The sequence below is a fragment of the Sander lucioperca genome, chromosome 13 (genome assembly GCF_008315115.2).
Source record: "Sander lucioperca isolate FBNREF2018 chromosome 13, SLUC_FBN_1.2, whole genome shotgun sequence".
Taxonomy (NCBI): Eukaryota; Metazoa; Chordata; class Actinopteri; order Perciformes; family Percidae; genus Sander; species Sander lucioperca.
The window spans coordinates 13,133,699-13,153,853 of record NC_050185.1 but is presented as its reverse complement, the minus strand read 5'-3'; the positions used below and the strand labels follow the sequence as shown (position 1 = coordinate 13,153,853).

At 39.8% G+C, this 20,155-nt stretch overlaps 1 protein-coding gene across 1 annotated transcript; it reads left to right on the top strand.

The window, feature by feature from the left end:
* Window positions 1-7,113: 7,113 nt before the first annotated feature.
* On the top strand, window positions 7,114-20,151 carry sms (spermine synthase). The gene is made up of 11 exons (XM_031320060.2): window positions 7,114-7,365; window positions 8,377-8,497; window positions 14,522-14,609; window positions 15,010-15,074; window positions 15,167-15,342; window positions 15,590-15,744; window positions 15,901-15,990; window positions 16,491-16,605; window positions 16,723-16,802; window positions 17,252-17,367; window positions 18,775-20,151. The coding sequence occupies exons 1-11, from the start codon at window positions 7,320-7,322 to the stop codon at window positions 18,803-18,805; spliced, it is 1,083 nt and encodes a 360-aa protein (XP_031175920.1). The 5' UTR covers window positions 7,114-7,319; the 3' UTR covers window positions 18,806-20,151.
* The last annotated feature ends 4 nt before the right edge of the window (window positions 20,152-20,155 follow it).

Sequence of the window (20,155 nt, the reverse complement as noted above, 5' to 3'; positions counted from 1 at the left end):
CTGGGCTTCCTTAGTGACACTCTGCAGTGTCCTCTGTTCCATCCTGTTGCATCCGGCATACCATGCTGTGATGCAATTAGTCAGTAGCTTTCCACTGTGCACCAGCCTTCCTTAGCTTCCTCTGGAAATATAGACACTGTTGTGCCTTACCAGTGACTGATGAAGTGTGTGTGTGGCCCAGGAGAGGTCCTCTTTTATGTGAACACCAAGGAATTTGAAACTGGAGACCCTCTCCATAGAACACAGGGTCGGGATCTGTTCTCTTGGACCTCCATTACAATCTCTTTGTTTTTCCCGTTGTTCAGAATGAGATTGTTAGTGCAACCCCAGATGGTCAGGATTTGTACCTCATCTCTGTAAACTGACCCGTCATTGTTGGAAATCAGCCCCACAACTGTTGTGCCGTCCACGAACTTAATGATGCAGTGATTTCAAATTATGTAGTATGTAGCCTTGTTGTGATAGACACTGTGATAATTATCGGTCACTTAATTTTGTATATATTGCCCACCCCTTATACAGTATGTGCATGATAATTACATTATCAACACTTTCAATAATTGTGAATGTGATAATAATTGGTGACAACAATGCATAATATGCTATGTATGTGTTTGTTCTAAACTCATGGAAGATTTGCAATATGACTCATTATGTACTCTTTCTACGTATTGTTGTAGGAGTATTCTGCTTATTTTATAACCTTGAATGGATTAAAATAGATCTGCATCAGATTTTTCATTTAGTTACAGTTAACCTCTGACGGTGGAAAAATTAAGGTTCTTCTGTATCTTAGCATCATCCACTTTTGGGCATGTAGGCCCAGTGGTGGAAGAAGTATTTAGATAATTTACTGAAGTAAAGTACTTCTAATACCACACTTTAAAAATACTCTGTTACAAGTAAAAATCCTGCACTGATTGCAAATGTTACTTACAGTGGCTAAATGTAACTTTCAGTTTGTGTTGATTCTAGCGGCCACTTTGGACAAAAACTGTAATGTTTTTACCACACCTGCTGTCGTAAAGGTCTTTTCTTTATGGTGCTTTATTGCCCACTGTATATTACTGAGTTAGCTTTACGGGGAAGTTATATAGTCGCGATGAAGGACCCCCTGTTGAAGATCTCTGATATAGCGCATTTCATGAAACCTAAGGACGCTTTACACAAATACAGGGGGACAAGGGAAAAGATAATTGTAGGCTAACACAAACACGGATAAAAGAAATAAAACGTCCACGCTAAATGAAAGGGGGATGTAAATTAATGTAGGCTACTGGCGTGCAACCACATCGCGCAATATGCTGCCATAATATAGAATAATGTGTTTGTATTCATTGCTATAGTAGTGTCTCTGTGTGTTGTTGATGCGTTCTAATGTGTGTCTATGCACTTTTACCTGTGTCTACTGTGTATGATACTTGTGTTATGTTTTTCTCATGCCATCAACCTGCCAGTTGTCCTGATCTGGAATAGTGGTTGTGTCATTTGTACTTGTCTATGCCTATGTCTTTCTTGTTTTATGTGTATTTGTTGGATTGTTGTAGTGTATCCATTGTTTTTAAGACATCAATATGATAGGGACTGCAGACGAAAATTAGCCTGTATGGCTAAATCTGGCACATTTACATGTTGGACATTGTACTCATGATGATTAATGTGCGTTGTCCCTTTTAAATAAAGAAATCTAAAATCTAAAGTTATGTTATAAATGACAGCCAATTTGGGGACGTTTTTGAATAATTTACAATCCCAACATTGTCTCCATCTGTTAAAAGCCAGACAAAGATTGACTCGGTTTCACCTGTTGTCTTTCACTCTCCCTTTTAGCTTTTAGTTGTTCTTTGTTTAATTTCCTTCTTTTCTGTAATGGCCCTGCCCCAGTATCAGCCATAACTAGAGCAGATAACTTCTAAAATAAAATTAAAATACAATTAGGCCTATATAATGAAACAGAGTGTCTATTTGCACCCCAGGTACGAATAGCCTAGGCCACACAGCTGAGCTATTCACACCCTGTGACGTATGGGTGCAAATAGCAGACATTGATATTTGTACCAGACAGGGTATTAATAGAACACATTGCTGTGTGCACCGAGGTATGAACAGCATTCACTTCTAATTGCACGAGGGTATGAATAGCATACACTGCTAATTGTACCAGGGATGCAAATAGCCTCACTCATAAAGAAATCTCCTGCTACCTTTTACCTGGCTGCATACAATAACAGGCTTTTCTGGTGTTACACCGAAATCTGTGCACACATTCTGAGGTCTGTAGAGCAGTTTTTGTTTTTTGTTTTTTTAAGTTGTAGAGCCGGTCTACCTTCCGCCAACCCCCCCCCCAAAAAAACCCCGGCTCTACAGACCTCAGAATGTGTGCACACATTCTGAGGTCTGTAGAGCCGGGGTTTTTTTTGTTTTGTTTGTTTTTTTAAAAGGAACACGCTGACTTATTGGGACTTCAGCTTATTCACCGTAACCCCCAGAGTTAGATAAGTCCATACATACCCTTCTCATCTCCGTGCGCGTTGTAGCTCTTTCCGACGGCTCCACCGGTAGCTTAGCCTAGCACGGATCCTGAAGGTAATTGGTTCCAACTAGCCTACTGCTCCGAATACGTGACACAATAACGCCAACATGTTCCTATTTACATGTTGTGATTTGTATAGTCACAGCGTGTACAAATAACAAGGTCACATGAGACACAGCCATCTTCTAACCATATACACACTGGGAACTACCAAGGGGGTAAGCGTCTCCTCACAACCCGAACCTCCTATGGCGCCATTTTGATGCTAATAAGCACTCACCCCCCGTTAGCATTCCATTGACTCCCATTCATTTTGACGCCACTTTGACAGAGAATAACTTCACATCTGAAGCGTTTAAAGACTTCATTTGTCCATTGTTTATTTCTAAAGAAACACGACAATGTATAAAAAGCTCCATTACCTTGTACCTCACGTTATGGCTCCGTAGCAGACGTTTTTGTAAAAATAGGCTAACGATTGTGTCATAACCATGGGACGTACTGTCGCATAGTAGAGGATTTACCGTATAGTACAGGAGTAGCTCTCAGGCAGTTTGGACTTCCATTAGCTGTTTAATTACTAATGTTAACTAGCATTTTAGTTAGCAATAATTAGCCTGTGCCTATGTTATCTCCTTACATATACCTACGCTCTGCGTCTATGCAAGATTGGGAATGAGTGAGATTTCTCTTGGCACAGCTACCAGAAGACTTACAACTTTCAGACAGGTTGCTCACATCACATTTACGTCGTCTCTCTCAGTTGGAGGCTGCGCAGTAACGCTCAGCGCTCACCGGAAAAGTGCTTCTAATATCCTTCACTGGTCTCCGTCCAGAGCAACGGGATCTGTTGGTCCACTCTTATATACTGTCTATGGGAACTACGGTCTTTCTTCTTTTCTACGTTTAATGGCGGATCGCAACCAACTTGTTTAGGTGCATACCGCCACCTACTGTACCGGAGTGTGTAATATCAAGGCTTTAGTACTTCAGGTTACATTTTAATAATAATAAAAAAAAAAAAAAAAAAAAAAAAAATAATTAGACTTTACGATCTAATCCTGTAAGGAAACTAAATAGCGCTTTGCAGCACTCCCTTGAGTCCTTACCCATCCCTAAAATCCCTGCTAAATTCCATCCCTGTCCTAATTCATATATCTTGTCACGCAAGATGTCCCTCTCTAAATCATATTTACTACACTTCAGGATGACATACTCAACATTTTCAGGAACATTACAGACCTCACACTTATCAGACATACATTTTGCCATTAAACAGAGCGTAGATTTTAAGCCAGTATGTCCAAACCTTAATCTTGAAAAAAACACTTCATCTCTCCTACATTTCCATTTGAAACCCTTCACCTTAATTGATTTCTGTATGCTGTAATAGTGTCTCCCTTTAGTGTCTGTGTCCCACTTCTTCTGCCATACATCACTCACTGCTTTTCTAATCAATAACTTGGCCTCTCCTTTACCAAAGGGAACACTCAGTATTTCACCATCCTTTAATGTCAATGCGGTCTTTGCAGTCCCATCTGCTGTTTCATTCCCCTCAACACCAACATGAGCAGGGACCCAAACAAATCTCACATCAACTCCAACTCTTTGTATTCTCAACAGTATTGTACACATTTCAGTCAATAGATCATCTCTCACCGTTTGTTTGGAATTCAAACTATGCAGGGCTGCAGTAGAATCCGAGCAAATGACAACTCTGTCTGGCCTCACCTCCTCTATCCACTGCAGCCCTAAAATAATAGCAACCATTTCTGCTGTATATACAGATAATTTATCATCAAGTCTTTTACATAAAACTCAGGTATATACACCCCTGAACCTACATGTTCACTCCCTGGATCTTTTGATCCATCTGTAAACATTAACATATAGTTGTAATAGTACCTCCTCACATAATCTTGAACCAAATATCCAATATTAGCCACATTACTTTCACTCCATTCTTTCTTCTTCTCTAGTAACTTGAAGTCCACAATGAGCACAGGAAATAACCACGGAGGAACGTTACCCCATACAATAGCTGGTCCATAGTCTATACTATTTAATCCGTACTCTTCTGCAACTACATTAATAGTCCAACCGAATCCTTTACCTTTCCGTTCTTGTTCATATTCCCAACAATCACACAAAACCTTTGTTGTAGGTTGTTCCTCTCCAGATCCTTTTAACTTGACCCAATATGCCAATGACAACTTAGACCGTCTTAAATATAGTGGCAATTCATCAGCTTCCACCAGTAGCGCATTAGTAGGGGTCGTTTTCATTGCACCTATACTGAGTCACAAAGCTCTGAACTGTATTCTGTCCAGTTTTTCTAAAATAGTCTTGGCTGCTGCTCGGGAACTACGGCCTCAGAAAAGGGAAGCATTTCTACTCTCTGTCCGGTGCTTCTCAGGTGCAAGCATATCACTCCACCCAAGTAGCAGAAGTAGCAGTGCTTCACCTTTCTGAGAATATAGTTCCCAGTTTATATAGAGGGTTTTCACGACGCGTCATCAGACGCGTCATCAGACCCGAAGTCGCCATGTTGGAGGTACTCCGCATCACACCAAAGCACAGGCACTGAAGTAGATCCCGAACGACGTCAAGGAAAATGGTTAATTATTGCCGTGTTTTAGGTTGTACCAATAGGTCAGACCAGGAAAACATTTGGAATATTATCGACTTCCAAAAGTTATTAAAAACCAGGGAGAGGAATGCCAGAAGTTATCAGAGGAAAGGAGGCGCTTGTGGTTGGCAAAGCTCAACCAGGATCTACGAGGGAAAAATCTGTCTTGTTCGGTCTTTGAAATGAAAATAAACGATTGAGAGTCACTTGGCTACACCTTGAGTATCGCAATGATATCATACAGTTAAGGTTAGGTTGATTAAAGACGTTATTGCATTACTTACTCAGGCCTTCACAACATAATGGTCGTTAATGACTTGGTACTGCGTCTCCCTCACCCATCCACACACCATCTGGTTATAGGCCTTCAAACTTTTGTAGGATTTAAGGTCTTCCGCTGTGTATGGGCTCGGCGAGAAAACCAGGTAGTTGACTATATCGGGATATTCAACTGAAGGAAGAATCACCAGGTCGCCATGGATCCAAGAAGAGGGAGCCAACTTGTAGGGATCTGCACCGCCAGTAAACTGTAATTTCTCAAAATATCATGCCTTTTTTGTGGTCTAAGTCCTTCCCTATATGCCTTTGCATCTTGGACGCGTTTTGATGAGCTTTTCTGTTGTTTAGATATAAAGTATTAAAGCATCCAAAGTGCACAATACTCCATTACTCCATTCAGTTGTTTACACCGAGTGCCTCCAACATGGCCGCATCCAGGTTACCGCCCAGAATGTGACGTCGGTGAAAACCCTCTATACGGTTAGAAGATGTCTGTGTCTCATGTGACCTTGTTATTTGTACAATGCGCACGGAGATGAGAAGGGTATGTATGGACTTATCTAACTCTGGGGGTTACGGTGAATAAGCTAAAGTCCCAATAAGTTGGCGTGTTCCTTTAAGTTGTAGAGCCGGTCTACCTTCCGCCAACCCTGAGGTCTGTAGAGCCGGTTTTTTTTTTTGTTTTTTTTTTTAAGTTGTAGAGGAAAAATCGCCCAGGGCAGAGGAAATAATCAAAACAGGTCTTTCAATCAACTAAGTGTTTAATCATTTCAGCTGTACCTTTATATTGTTGGGTAGTTTAATGATAATAAAACATTGTATTTTATAAACTACGTATGTTTTGTATGCACAAATCTTAATTTGTAAAGTAACTAGTAACGCTGTCAGATTAATGTAGTGGAGTAAAAAGTGCAATATGTGTCTCTGAAATGTATAGAGGAGTAGAATTAGTACTTAGAAAGTAAAGTACAGGTACTTCAAATTTAGCCTACAATACTTGAGTCAATGTACTTAGTTACATTCCACCTCTGCGGGAGACACACACATAGATTCCTCGATTTATAGTTAGATGTTAGGTTACAAGCAGATAAATGTAATGTCTATTCGATTTGAGCCCATTTCACTTATATGACTAAAATTGACAAGTAGAAATTAGTCACTTTTTACTTGCTTTTATTCATACTTTTTCCATAGCTATGCACAAATAAATGAGTTACTAATGACTGCAGTGACTTTAGTGAGATAAGTTCCTGATTGTCATCGCACCATGTGACAAAAAGGTCAAAGTCCTCGAAGACAGCATGATTCTCACTGGAAATTATTCACTGTAATCATAGGCTACATTAATATAGTGAGCACTTCCTCTCCACCAAAAATACAGTCAACGCCTTTTTTATATTTAATTCCTTTAAAGTATTTACTACACATATGACCTATATGAGTCTGGAAAGACATGGGTGTAAATTGCAACTTGACTGGTGTTTCTGGATCCAGTTTTCCAGATCATGATGAGCAGTGAAAAAATACGAATCATTGCGGCTTTTGAGTCCCATTATTGAATTGTGATTACGTAAGTGCATGTAAAACCGTGAATGTAAATGTTGATTAAAGAGAAATTGATTGTCTCTTTAACTGGAATAGGACTATGCTTTCACCATTCCGCGTAGTGCGCCAGTGGAAAGACATCGGAGGAAGATTTCTCTCTCGTCTCATCTTTTACTCTCTGAGCTGTCATCACATCACCGGAGTACCGCACCGCAGCGCAGAAGCCACGCCTGGTTTGGTAGCAGCAGTGGTAGCACGGCCCTACCTCTGTCTCTGCAGATAAATACTCGCAGCCGGCCTATTCCCAGGCATGGATGAAGGTTGCACTCAGACATGGCACTGCGACATTATACTCTCGACTTCAAGCTCTCTACGGCAGGTAAAATGAGCGCGATGAGCGGCTGAATACAGTCAGTGCAAGAATTCAGGTTAACGGTTAACGTTACAGCCACTGCATCAGGGCTGCATTATAGCTAGCCGGCTAGCCTGCTAACGTCTGCTAGTCTGTCACTGTCCTTCAAAACAGTAACGCTATATTGATTTTGATGAAACATGGCTAATAATGACATACACGTATATATTGTTTGATAAGTTGGAGTTTAAAGCTGAAAGTTATTGTTGGTAAATATCTTAATGCCAATTGCATGTTTGTGTGTTAGAGGTTATATATATATATTTTAAGTTGACGTCTATTCAGTCTCATTGCTTTGGATGGAGGCTCCTCTAGCTTGTGGAAAGTGTGTTAACCCAGTGCTGTCGCGCATTTTCAGCCATTTTTGTAGTTTTTTGTGTGCTAAGAATCTAACGAACCGTAAAGGTGAGTAGCTAGTGAACTGATGCCGAGACTGGTAAAATTGTAAACGAGGTCTTCAACCGCCGTTAGACCAGCATTAACCTACTTGTCTCAAAATAGGAGTTGGCGTTAGCCTTACTTTAGTCACCAATAACCCCTAGCACCTGGAAATTGTGTCGCTGAGTCGCTGAGTGATAAAGTTCCACCATTGGTTAGAATGAGTGTTTGTTTTGGATTTATCGTACATTAAACTACCCAACTGTAATAACAATAGTTACAATTAGTTCAACCTTCACCAGCTACAGCAGAAAAATGCTGCTTACATGTTAATCCATCTATAATAATTAAGTGACAATTCAGCAGTATAAAGTATAACAATATGACACTTTCAGGGGCCATTTTACCTGCATAATGAGTACTTTTACTTAAATACATAAGCAAATTTCGTTCATAATAGTTCTGTCGTAATAGGGCATTTTTTCATTGTCACATTTAGTAAAGGATCTGAGTACTTCTTTCACCACTGATGCAGAGAATATAAAAAGGGGGGAAATGTATTATTAGTTTTTAATTGTTCCACCCTCTCTCTTTTCCCAGTTGACTCTGCTACGACAATTCCTGATCTGCTGTCCATATTTCATGAGCAAGAAATGACAGAGACTGCACATGAAACAAATGGGCATGGATACCTTGGTACTTTTGTAGGCAAAAATGGCCGGTAAGAACACCATTTCTTGGTTGCCTTATAATTGTTTTCTTTTGTCTGTAGTAGGGGTGGGTGATATGGCCAAAAAATAATATCTCGATATTTTGACGATAACGATAATTAGACGATATCCTTTAAAAATGTGTCTTTAAAAGTCTGAGTTACTTAATCACTGATGATAATAATGGGCACAATGTTGAATGAAAACAGTTCTTATTTATTTTCTTTAAAATGTAAGTATTCAAGTAAAAACAATTCAAAGACATACAAAATACTAATTGAACTAGTGTAGGAACATTGAACTCTGAGTAAACATTCAGTTGTTCACCTCTGCTATAATGTAAATTGTGCAGCATACAAGCAAGATTAAATCATAATAATAAAAAAGGGCTCTGTTCTGTAACATATTGCACACAACCATGTCCTTATTGGAAACAGTCCTGGAGCTGGGATAGGGCAGTGTCAGGCCAGGTTTTAATAGTCCTTCTACTTGGCTGTATAGTCCTTCTGACCGGGATGTATGCTGGGATCAGGAGTAGTTGGATGTGATCTGACTGTCCCTGAGGCCTGTATTACGAAGCAAGATTTGGCGTTAACAAGGTAACTTCAGGTTCAACCCAGGGTTTTGTATATCACGACGGTGGATCACTTGTTAGCGGGTTAAATCGGCGTGGTAACTTATGCTGTACACCTAACCTGCTCCCGAGCAGGTTATGTTGGAGATTAGAGATCAACCGGTGTAAAAGCACCGCCTACTGACCAATCAATCGATTGATAACGGCATTACCGTTCTTAGAAGATCCGGTGGAGCTTGGAGTTCTTGTCTTGATCCTGCCGCTAGCTAGCTTGGGCTGCACAGCGGCATCCGAGATGCGGGGGTTCAGCCAGGTTTCGGTGATAATCATCACGCAGCAGTTCCGTGTGTAGTTGTTCGTTGCTATGCTGAGTTCCAGCTCATCCATTTTGTGTGCGATGGATCTGACATTGGTGAGTAGGAGGCTTGGCAGTGCTGCAGACAACAATCCACGGAGCGCCTGGTGGTCTGGCTATGTCCTCCGGGATGTCATGAGCCGCCTGGAAGGCTCTCCTAACGGCTGTGTTGTATCGTAGTCCTATATTGATTAGTTCAGTGCGGCTGTACTTGTTAGTAAGACGTCTACATGGGAACGTTACGAAAAACACAAACAAAAAACATAAATATACACCGACAGGAGAGCTAGGAGCCACTGCACAATCGCACGCCGCCATCTTTGTCGCCCCTTCTACCACTCAAGTTTTAATGCATGTTTTGAAGTGTTTTTTTCTAAGCAATTTAATTACTCAATAATGTCAATTTGCACATCGTTAACACAACAATCACAATATTATCGTAGACGATATATATCGGCCAACCCTAGTCTGTAGTACAGATGCAGGGATTTTTAGAAAAATCTCAGAGTTGTGTAGTTTATTACATATTAGTTTTACATGTTGCATAAACATGAACAATAGATCTTAATACTGCCACATTTCGTCATGTTTCTATGACATCTGTTCTCACTATGTCCACAGAGATTGGTTGACAGGTGACCAGTCTGTCAGTGAATGTGAAATAAAATATTCAATACATAGCAGTGTGAGGATAAAATTTAGATAGATTCTATTTTTACGAAACACGATGAAGCATCGTGATTACCTGCTGCTCATTATTGACGGCGACTAGGTGTTGGACTGCCTCTTAACTTCTCTCAGATGTTGAATCTTTCTGTGAATTACTCTTAGATGAAACAACTTGGGAGTTCTAAACTTAGGACACTTTAATTATTAGAAGTTTTTTCTAACTTTGCCAGTTAGGAGCTACTTTCAGTCTCAGTATGTTTTGTAAATATGGCTCCAGATGCATTGTTGTACAAAGAGAACATGTGACTAAATTCAGTTTAATACACTTAATGAAAGTCTGGTATCAGTATCCAATAGTGGTTTCAACTGTCATGAAAAACGGCAGTTATTGTCAGAAGGAACGCAGGATTCCGTGGATTCCCAGGCCCCAAACACATCTGACGCGCACATTTTGAAGTACACCTGTTGTTTTAAATGGCCGAAGACTCACCAAAAGTGTTATGACGCACCTACTCCAACCTTGTTTCAATTTTGGAGTGTCCAATGAAGACCCATCGACCAAAACTATATTTTCTGCAGCCTGAAGATTTAGGTGGTTCTGGTGCCGGTTCGGGCCTGGCCCCAGTGGCCAGTGTCGATTTAGGACCAATTGAAGTTGTCTCAGACTGCACCTTTTAACCTTTGTGTTTGTTTAATGGTCGGCCAGAAATAACATACAGGAGTTCTCTAGTTGAAGTCAATCATCTTTAGTGACAATATTGCAAGTAGTTACAGCTTATGCATAAGGAATCAGACTTCAAGACAATCCTCTGTCGCCCTACCGCCAACAGTCGTTCCGGGAGTCCGAATGCCCGACCTAACATTACCCTCTCTCTTTATCCTTCTTCAGATTCCTCCTTCTGCAACGATGTATGTGCCGTTATCAGTGCACCTGGTCCAGGCCTCCGGTTCCCACCGCAATTCGCGCAGATCCATCACTAGACCATTGTTCTCTCTGCGTATCTGGCCAGTTAATTTTGATACTGTGTTAATGAATTTCCTGGGCGCTTCTCCGATCCAGCTGCACCTCCCACAAGTCTTATCACTATCACTCCCAGGCCTTTAGACACAGAGAAAGCAAGATCAAGGTGGCTTGAGACTCTCTTACTAATATTCTACCAAATATATTCTTCTATTTATACATTTATTTATTTTTTTATGGTGAAACACAAGAGTAGAGGATGGTAATGATCATGTGAATCCAGCTAATAATTCTGCAGCAGCGGTGCACCTACATACCATTGCAAAGTCCAAAGTTTCTTTTAAAAGCCCAATAACTGTGATGGCGTTCATAAACAAGTTGAAAAAAGGGGGGATTGATGTCGTGGAGGATGAAGGACAACAAGTATACTATAACGTACATACTTAAAAGGTTTTTAGTGGTCTCTGCTGTCACTGCAGAAAGAAGAATCAATCATCTGTTTTGTGATGAAAAGTGACCTCAGGGTTGGTGCTTCTGGTCATCTATGCATAATATAGCCTATAAGCTTGTTCTGTTGCCTATATTAATTATTAAAAAAGTGAACATGAATGAATGCAAATTAAATGTCTTAATATCATTCAAACATTAAAATGAAAGCTAATTATAGGCTAGATCATGACAGAAGTTTTATGTCTCACTGATAGGGCTATCTGTAACACACAAAACCTTTGCCTAAATAGCGACCTTTTCTAAAATTCAGCTGGTTCTGTGGTGTTGGCACTTCAAATCTAATGCAGGGCTTAAAGTATTCCGGCACCGTGCCGGATCTCCGGCGTGCGGCCGTGAGGGAAAGAAATTGGGAATTTTCATGCCTTTTATTATTGATTTCACCTACCAATCATATGAGAGGAACGCAGCTCTAACTAACGCAGGGCTGAAGTACTCGGGCCTGGTGCCCAATTTCTGGCGTTTGACTATTTTAGAAAAATAAATAAATTAAAAAGCCCACATGGGATTTGTTTTGATGCGCTGGATTTAACCAATCATCGAACTTCCACCTACCAATGAAACAAGTTCTAGCCAATCAGATGCAAAGTAGGCCAGGTCTTTGCCTTTTTCGAGGTCATGGTGCAAAGGACCTTAGAGTGAAATTACTCCGAACCATCCCTTTAATGGTGACAGGTTTTCACAATGGAAATAAAATCTAATTTCTACAGAAACCTTGGCATGGGGTACTTTTCATAAAATCATCTCTCTATCATCTCTTTATCAGGATGCATAGTATCCAGGATACTATGCATCCTGATAAAGTTCCCTTGGCCTTTGGAATTAAAATAGACCCACATCATCACATACCCTTCACCATACCTAGAGATTGGCATGTTTTTATGTCGGTTAGCCTAATGGCTGGTTTGATTTGCATTGAGAAATGATTTTATGGAAAGTACCCCATGCCAGTCTCTAGGTATGGTGAACGGTATGTGATGATGTGGGGCTATTGTAATTCCAAAGGCCAAGGGAACTTTATCAGGATGAATAGTATCCTGGATTCATGACATAACTGGCCTTTAAAAATAAAAATCTGCCTGCCTCTATGGGAATTTAACAGAGGGGTGTACTCACTTATGCCCACTGTATTTTAAGGAACATTTATTTATTCACGATACATTATTCATTCACAAAGAAAATTGTTGTCCTTAAAGGTTGGATTTTTCCAAATTTTTTTAATTAAAGGGGTGATTGAGTGATTATATAGGGTATTTTACACTGTTCCTTAAGGTCTCCTAATAGGGTATGTAACATTGGTTGGGCTGAAAATTGCCCGAATGCTATTTTATTAGGCCCTTAACTACCCTGTGAATATGGCTCTATTTGGAACAAGAGCTTTTCTTCCAAATATGGTATGCTCATGAATATTTAGATGAGCTGCGCGCTGATTGGTTTGAGCGAACCCCATAGAAACACATTGGAGATGAGACAGCAGGTCTCATATTTCAGACGCTGCAAAGTTATACATTGTTTGAGGGCTATTTCGTTATTAAATTCACTTCTGAGACTTTTTTAAGCGAGAAATCAACTATATAAAGCTCAAATATGGGCTGTTTTACGAAAATAATGGCTAATTGCAAATTTGGTAAGACGTGTCGGACTTTAGCTAGGAGCTCCATGCAGTCTAACGAGAAAGCGGCAACCTCCATACCCAGTGAAAGTCACCGTTTCCCTGGGTACTGGACTAATGGAATACTCGGGGCTACGCGGAGCTGGCTGGCTGACGGCATAACTGGAGTAGCTGTATTTACAGTTTGAATTTCGTCACGCCACTTATATAACATCTACCCCAAGGTCTTATAAAGCTAACGATGGTGTCCGATTTCAATTTAATGAATTTTTGTGAACATTAGGGATTTTGTTAGCTGCTACTGTCCCTTCAATCCTATGTGTAGCTACAGATCGCAGCTAGTTAGCATCATTTTCGGCGTAATTCCAGTATATTTACAGTTTGAATTTCGTCACGCCACTTATATAACATCTACCTCAAGGTCTTATAAAGCTAACTATGGTGTCCGATTTCAATTTAATGAATTTTTGTGAATTCCAGAGGAATTCTAAGAGGAGGCTAGCTAGCTCTCATTGATAGATCTCCATCCAGCCGCAGGCTCTATCAATGAGACTCGCGGACAAGAGGCGTTTATTTCCCCGATCGTTTGTTTAAATAACTCAACACATTATAATTACACACATAAGATTAACTGGAACCTGTGGTAAGAGATTGCTGGCGTAACAAGCTCGCTGACCACGCTGTCACTCACACACAGCGGCCATTTAGCAGGAAGAGGCGAGCTGCAGGCCCTGGAGCTCTGTCAGGGCAGCGGCGTTTGGTAGTCCATTAACCCAAATAACGGTGACTTTGCGCGGGTATGGAGTGCCGTGGGCTGCCAGCCGTGACGGAGCTCCATCTACCTCACAGCAGGCCGGGGTCTGTGAAGGAAGGCAGGCCGGGCGATTGTATACAATTTCTGAGATCTACGCGACCTATTCAGAAGACTAAGCTGACCTCAGGTCAGTGGTGTAGCCTATGTAAATGTTGGGGCGTGACAAAGATAGAGACTAGAGCCAAATGAGGAGGAGCCTCAGGCTCGTTGACATTTGCCCGTTTTCAGAGGCAGTTTTAAATTGTGAGATTTGCAGAGGAAAGAGGTGTCAATGGGATTTTGAGGTTCTATGTATGTCCTAGTTACCCACTAAACTGTCATTATTCAACTATGACAAGGTAAAATCGGTTTTGCATTCAATCACCCCTTTAAGGCATTAAGATCAATTTCTAAAAATGTATTCCTCTTTTTAGTCAAATTTAGCATGGGTGTACTCATTTATGCTGAGCACTGTAGTAAAAATAAAAATGTACTACTCACTTTATTGATACTTTATTTATTGCTTTGTGTCAATCTCTTTATCTTTACCACTTCATTTCTCAGGCTTGCTATTCTGCGTGTGCACTCCCATGCGTTGGTCACCATTGATCTGCAGTGTTATGAAGAGGATAACATTGCACAACTAGACAATGTAGGTGATTTAAAAAAAACAATTTATCCATTACCTAAAACCCAAAATACACATGATGAAATAGCTTTTGGATATGTGACAGAACTATAAGATGAAGACCAGTGTCCAACAGTATTGCCTGCACATGTTGTCTACCTGCCTTAGGTACTCAAACATGCACTTTCCCATGGACAGGACATTTAGCAGTCCTCTAAGTACAACTGTGCCCCTAATTGCTGTGGAGCACCAGTAGATACATGCAGAACGCAGTGAAACAATATGGCTGCTGCATTGTTCACTGCCTATGTGTTTTGGCATTGAGTGCCACCGATGTATCTCTATAAAGTATCCCACTAGTTGACTATAATTGTTGTGCATTTAAGCTTTTGTGGTGTTTCAGAATCAATTTGTTTCTCCACAGCTTTTAAATGCACTGGAAACGAAGCTAAAGGTTATCTTAAATGGCAATATTACAAGGATTAAAAGGTACGTATCTGGAGGTTCATGGCTTTGCTCATGTTGTAAAAAGGCATTTGCAGTAATATTGATTAATTGTATTGTTCACCATTTACCCCAAGGCTCCCAGCCCTCGTACGAGGAGCAGAAGTTGACCGATACTGGCCCACAGCTGATGGCAGACTGGTTGAGTATGACATGGACCAGATAGTGTACGAAGAAGATTCTGCATACCAAAACATAAAGATATTGCACTCTCAGCAGTATGGAAATGTCCTCATACTCGATAATGACTTAAGTAAGTGTATACAAAACTACAAACATGGTTTTTCATTTTGAGACACAAGATACAGTTTGGCTGCATAAATTGATGATGAAAAAATGTTGATGATGAAAGTGCATTGTTGGTGTGTTAATCTACATAAAAGTGTTATGTAATGTACTAGATTAAACTTGCAACACTTTATTTGATGGTGATTATTGTATGTATATTTATAAGAATTGATCAAGTATTTTAGTGTGTAAGTAATTGATTTACCTTGCAGACCTAGCAGAGAGTGATTTGGCCTACACCCAAGCCATCATGGGTAGCGGAAGAGAGAATTATGCTGGAAAAGAGGTGCTAATATTAGGAGGAGGTGATGGAGGCATCCTTTTTGAGATGGTCAAACAAAAGCCAAAGATGATCACCATGTTGGATATATCCTTTGTGTTCTGTTCTGCTGCTGAAGCTTTTTTCTTCCCGTTTTGTGACTTTTTCATCCCAAAGGCAATGTAGTTTTCTCTCACAGCATTTTACTAAAAGGTATAATTGTACATTTGCACCTGATTGATCATTCCTTAACAAAGTGTGTACATTGACCAGAAGGTGATAGATGCTTGCAAAAAGTACATGAGAGGAACTTGCGGGAATATCCTCGACAACCTGAAGGGAGACTGCTACCAAGTGAGTGCTGAATGAATATTCATGTTACTTCCGTAAAATCTTTGCCTCTTCACTGAGCCTACTGAATGCACTGTACTGTTGCACTTGAATAACCGGTATCGTGAAACTGGTTCATCAACTGGCTTTGTTAAAGGTGTCCTGTGTGGTTGTTGACAGCATTTCCTTCTATTGAGAAAATGTTTCACAAAGCAGATTCAGTATTTCAAATCCAGTACATCCACATTTACTAGCTTGCAGTCTTCTTCTTCTTCCCTGTCTTTGCTGGCTCATGGCAGCATTTCTTGGCCTGTAACCACCACCTGTTGATCAGTGTGACGCCATTGTTAAAACTGTGTATTGGGTCATACATGACTGTGCGTGCACTAGATAAACACAATGGTGACAGTCTGAGATTTTACTTCATTTAAAATGAGAGCAACGTTATGTATTAAGCACATTTTCTAAATGAAAGAAACTTGAGAGGAAAGTTAAGTGGATTCTCCTCGTCTCCTGCGTTACAGATACTAGTAGAGGACTGTGTCCCTGTGCTGAAGAAGTATGTCCAGGAAGGAAAGACGTTTGATTATGTCATCAATGACCTGACTGCAATCCCAATATCCACGCAGCCAGAAGAAGGTTATTGTATTTAATTTTTTATACTGTAACTGTAGTATTTATACATATACTGTATACTCTGTGGTGTTGCACAAATGCAGCTCGTTTAACTTGTTTGAATCTGTCTGTTTATTGTAGACTCTACATGGGAGTTCCTGCGTCTAATCTTAGATCTGTCAATTAAAGTCCTGCATCCCTCGGGGAAATATTTCACACAGGTGAGTCAAAATTTAGTAACTGCTGAGTATGTTTAGTGCAAACTGTCAATATACTAGGGATGCTCCAATCTGTCCTTAACCATTTCTACTGAAAACTTTTGCATCCCTGAGACTAATCACTGAAACCCCAGTGGAATGGCATTTTCAGAGAAGCTTCCTTCATTTGATGTATTTCTTGTTGGAACAGGATATCTGGGCAGGAAATATTGCAAGGAGGGAACGGAGCACAGTTAAACCAGTTGGTTATCAATCCGGGAGAGAATAGTCTTATTTGATGGGTTATGATTAGAATGAAAAATTAGATGGGATGAAATTGTTTTTAGATTTAAGCTTCATGGTCAATATCTTAATATAAAAATTTGTTTCAAATGGGAATATTTTATGGAATGGGAAACTGGCTAACAAGTCATTTTTCGTGACATTTTTTTCCCCCTGCTACTGGTTACCAGGGTAACGCCGAGACCCTGACAGAGGCACTGAGTCTGTATGAGGAACAGCTGGGGAAGCTCTCGTGTCCAGTGGCGTTCTCCAAAGAGGTGACATGTGTGCCCTCCTACTTGGAGCAGTATCCTTTTATCGGTTCTAAGGTTTTTTTATATGCTAATGTTACTGAATTAATTTACAAAAATATATTCTGTATATCCCATTTACTATTTTGGTTTGCATACATTCACAAGCAAAACAACGCTAAAATGTTTTATATTTTACTGTCAAGTGACAGACAAAAATGAGACCCAAGTTGTTAGGAACTAGAATTATCCTTTAATGGTCCAGTGTGTAACATGTTTAGTTGTTCATTTTTAAAATCTGTGTTGCCAGTTCACAAACTAGTCCTTTTTTCATGAATATTTACCACCACCATCAATTCCAAATATTTCTTTTGGCTTGAAATTTTACATTTGCATTTGCGTGAACTGGGGTAGACACTCCATATTCATGCGCCATCTTGAAATATGTTAGCCGGTAAGGGACATACAGGACATACTGCTCCGCCTTTCGCGTTTTCGCTATCGCATGATAAACTGACAGGTGCTGCTAATGCTGCTAATGGGTATCATAGCTTCCCGGTCCCGGCAAGTTTGAAGAAGGAAACATGGAGAACCACACGTATTCAAAATCCAAATTTCAAGAACAGGAGTCTTCTTCTTCGCCCAGAAAAATAAAAAGGATATTGAAAAGAGCAAGATACTGGCTTTTTGAAGCGCGAAGGCTACCGTAGCTGTAATATGTACTTTCAACTGCGTGGTGCGAGAGAGTTGATTTGCGATATATGATCTCAACGCTAGATGGGAGAAATTTGCACACATTGGACCTTTAAAATGATTTGTTCATACATGCCTGAATGTGCACAAAGCAATACTGTACATTTAAGTAATCATTGTATTGGCTCCTGTGATACTGTACAGAATCACCTTCAAAATCCTGCTAATAGTCTGTAAAGCACTTAATGGTTAACTCCTTTGTACATCTCTGACTTCCTCAGTGATCGTAACCCCATCAGGCCTCTCAGGTCATCAGGCAAATGCCTTCTAGCTGTACTCAGCATTAGATCCAGGTCTGGTGAGGGGGCTTCAGTTACTGTGGGCCTGCTCTCTGGAACAAGCTGCCTGATGACCTGAGGTCCATCACAACTGTGTCTACATTTAAAAGTATATTTAGAACCTTAATATTCTCTCAGGCATTTGATTAATTACATTGTGTGTGGGTGTGAATTTGTATTGTCACACTTTTTTTTGTTTTTGAGGATTGCTGGATTGCATCAAGGATTGCCGTGTTGATGATGCTTGTACTGTATTCTTATTTCTGTTTTTGCTTTGTTTTAATATTTATGCTTATATTTTTACATCTTGTTTTTTAATGGAAAGCACTTTGGGTTTACATGTAATGAAAGGTGCTACAGTGTATATAAATGAATTGCAATGTGCATGCTGTCATATTTTGATGTGTACAATCCTTAATTCTATTGTGTCAGATGGGTTTTCTACTCCGTATGGAAGAAGTAAAGAACCCCAGTCTTCTCTGCTTGAATCCTCAGCAGCTGGAATGTGAATGCTCCTCCCATTTCTGCTGTAGCCTTAAAGGTGTGTTCAGACTGAATGTGACATAAAAATTAGATGCAAAACAAAGTTTGGATAAATGCATTTTTATGTGGGCTTTAAAATTTAAAGAGTTTAGCTGGAGAAATATAAAAAGAGATTCAAGAGGTTTATTGTCATATGCACAGTAAAGACAACTTACACCATGCGATGAAAAGCTTGCTTTGCCAGTCATCCTTACAAAACAAATAAAAGAAAATATAATAAAGCTAAAAAACAATAAAAAAAAAAAAACAATAAAAAAGTTGTAATAAATAGTTTGAAAAGGGGGCAGGATTTAAAAAAAACATAAGAATAAAATGTATAAAGTGCACTGTTCCACACACTCGTGACAGTCCATACCTATTGTTGGTGAGCTACGGCTGACTCACTACAGCTAACATCTGTACAGCAATTGGCTGTTTTTAGTTAATAGGGATGGATCGCAAAACGCTCCAGCAGTCAAGTTACTGTGAATGAATTAAGATGAAATTGACTTTACGTTCAGTCTGACCACATCTTAGGGGTACAATGGTGGTTTTATCCCCTCTCTAATAACCCCATTCTACCCTAATCTTTCTCCTCCTTTGTTTTAGTTTTTACCATTGTTTGCTACAACCTATGTTGTATTTCGTTTGTGTTACTTAATTTGGATTGTCCATTTGCATGTACTCTGAAGGAACCGTTGGATGTTTAAACAGTGATTAGATAACTGATAATGTGGTGTAACTCATCTTACATCCTCAACAGGTGTGTGTGTCTCTTGTTTTCTTTTAGGTTTTCTAAGTTCTTTACTTTTGAGTAATGAGCTCATGTCGTGTGATAGGCCAATATATAGCCTCAGCATAGCTGAACGGAGTTGCTTTTAAGATGTTTTTGTTACTGCCTCTCAAATGTGATTTGATTATTTCAGATTGTATCAACGCAATGTGACCATGCCCAGTGAGACTGAAGTGTTTAAGTCCAAATGTGTTTTAAAAGGGAAATGATTCCACCACTTTGCCACCTTTGTGCATGTGCTGTTTTTATGTCCTGTTTTATTAGCACCTTTTGGTTTCTCCTGATATTTTTTAAGTTTTTTAAGACTGTATTAGGTGCATGTAAAGGACAGTGAATGTAGCTTGCATATACAGTACACAGCACGTTTATTCGTGATCAACCCTGTGGGACTTGGTTACATTTATTTATTCAATATAATTTAACCAAATGCTGTTTGGTCACAGTTGAGATACTTTCTTTGATCTCTTCAATAAAGTATTTTGGGGGGAAATGTTGACT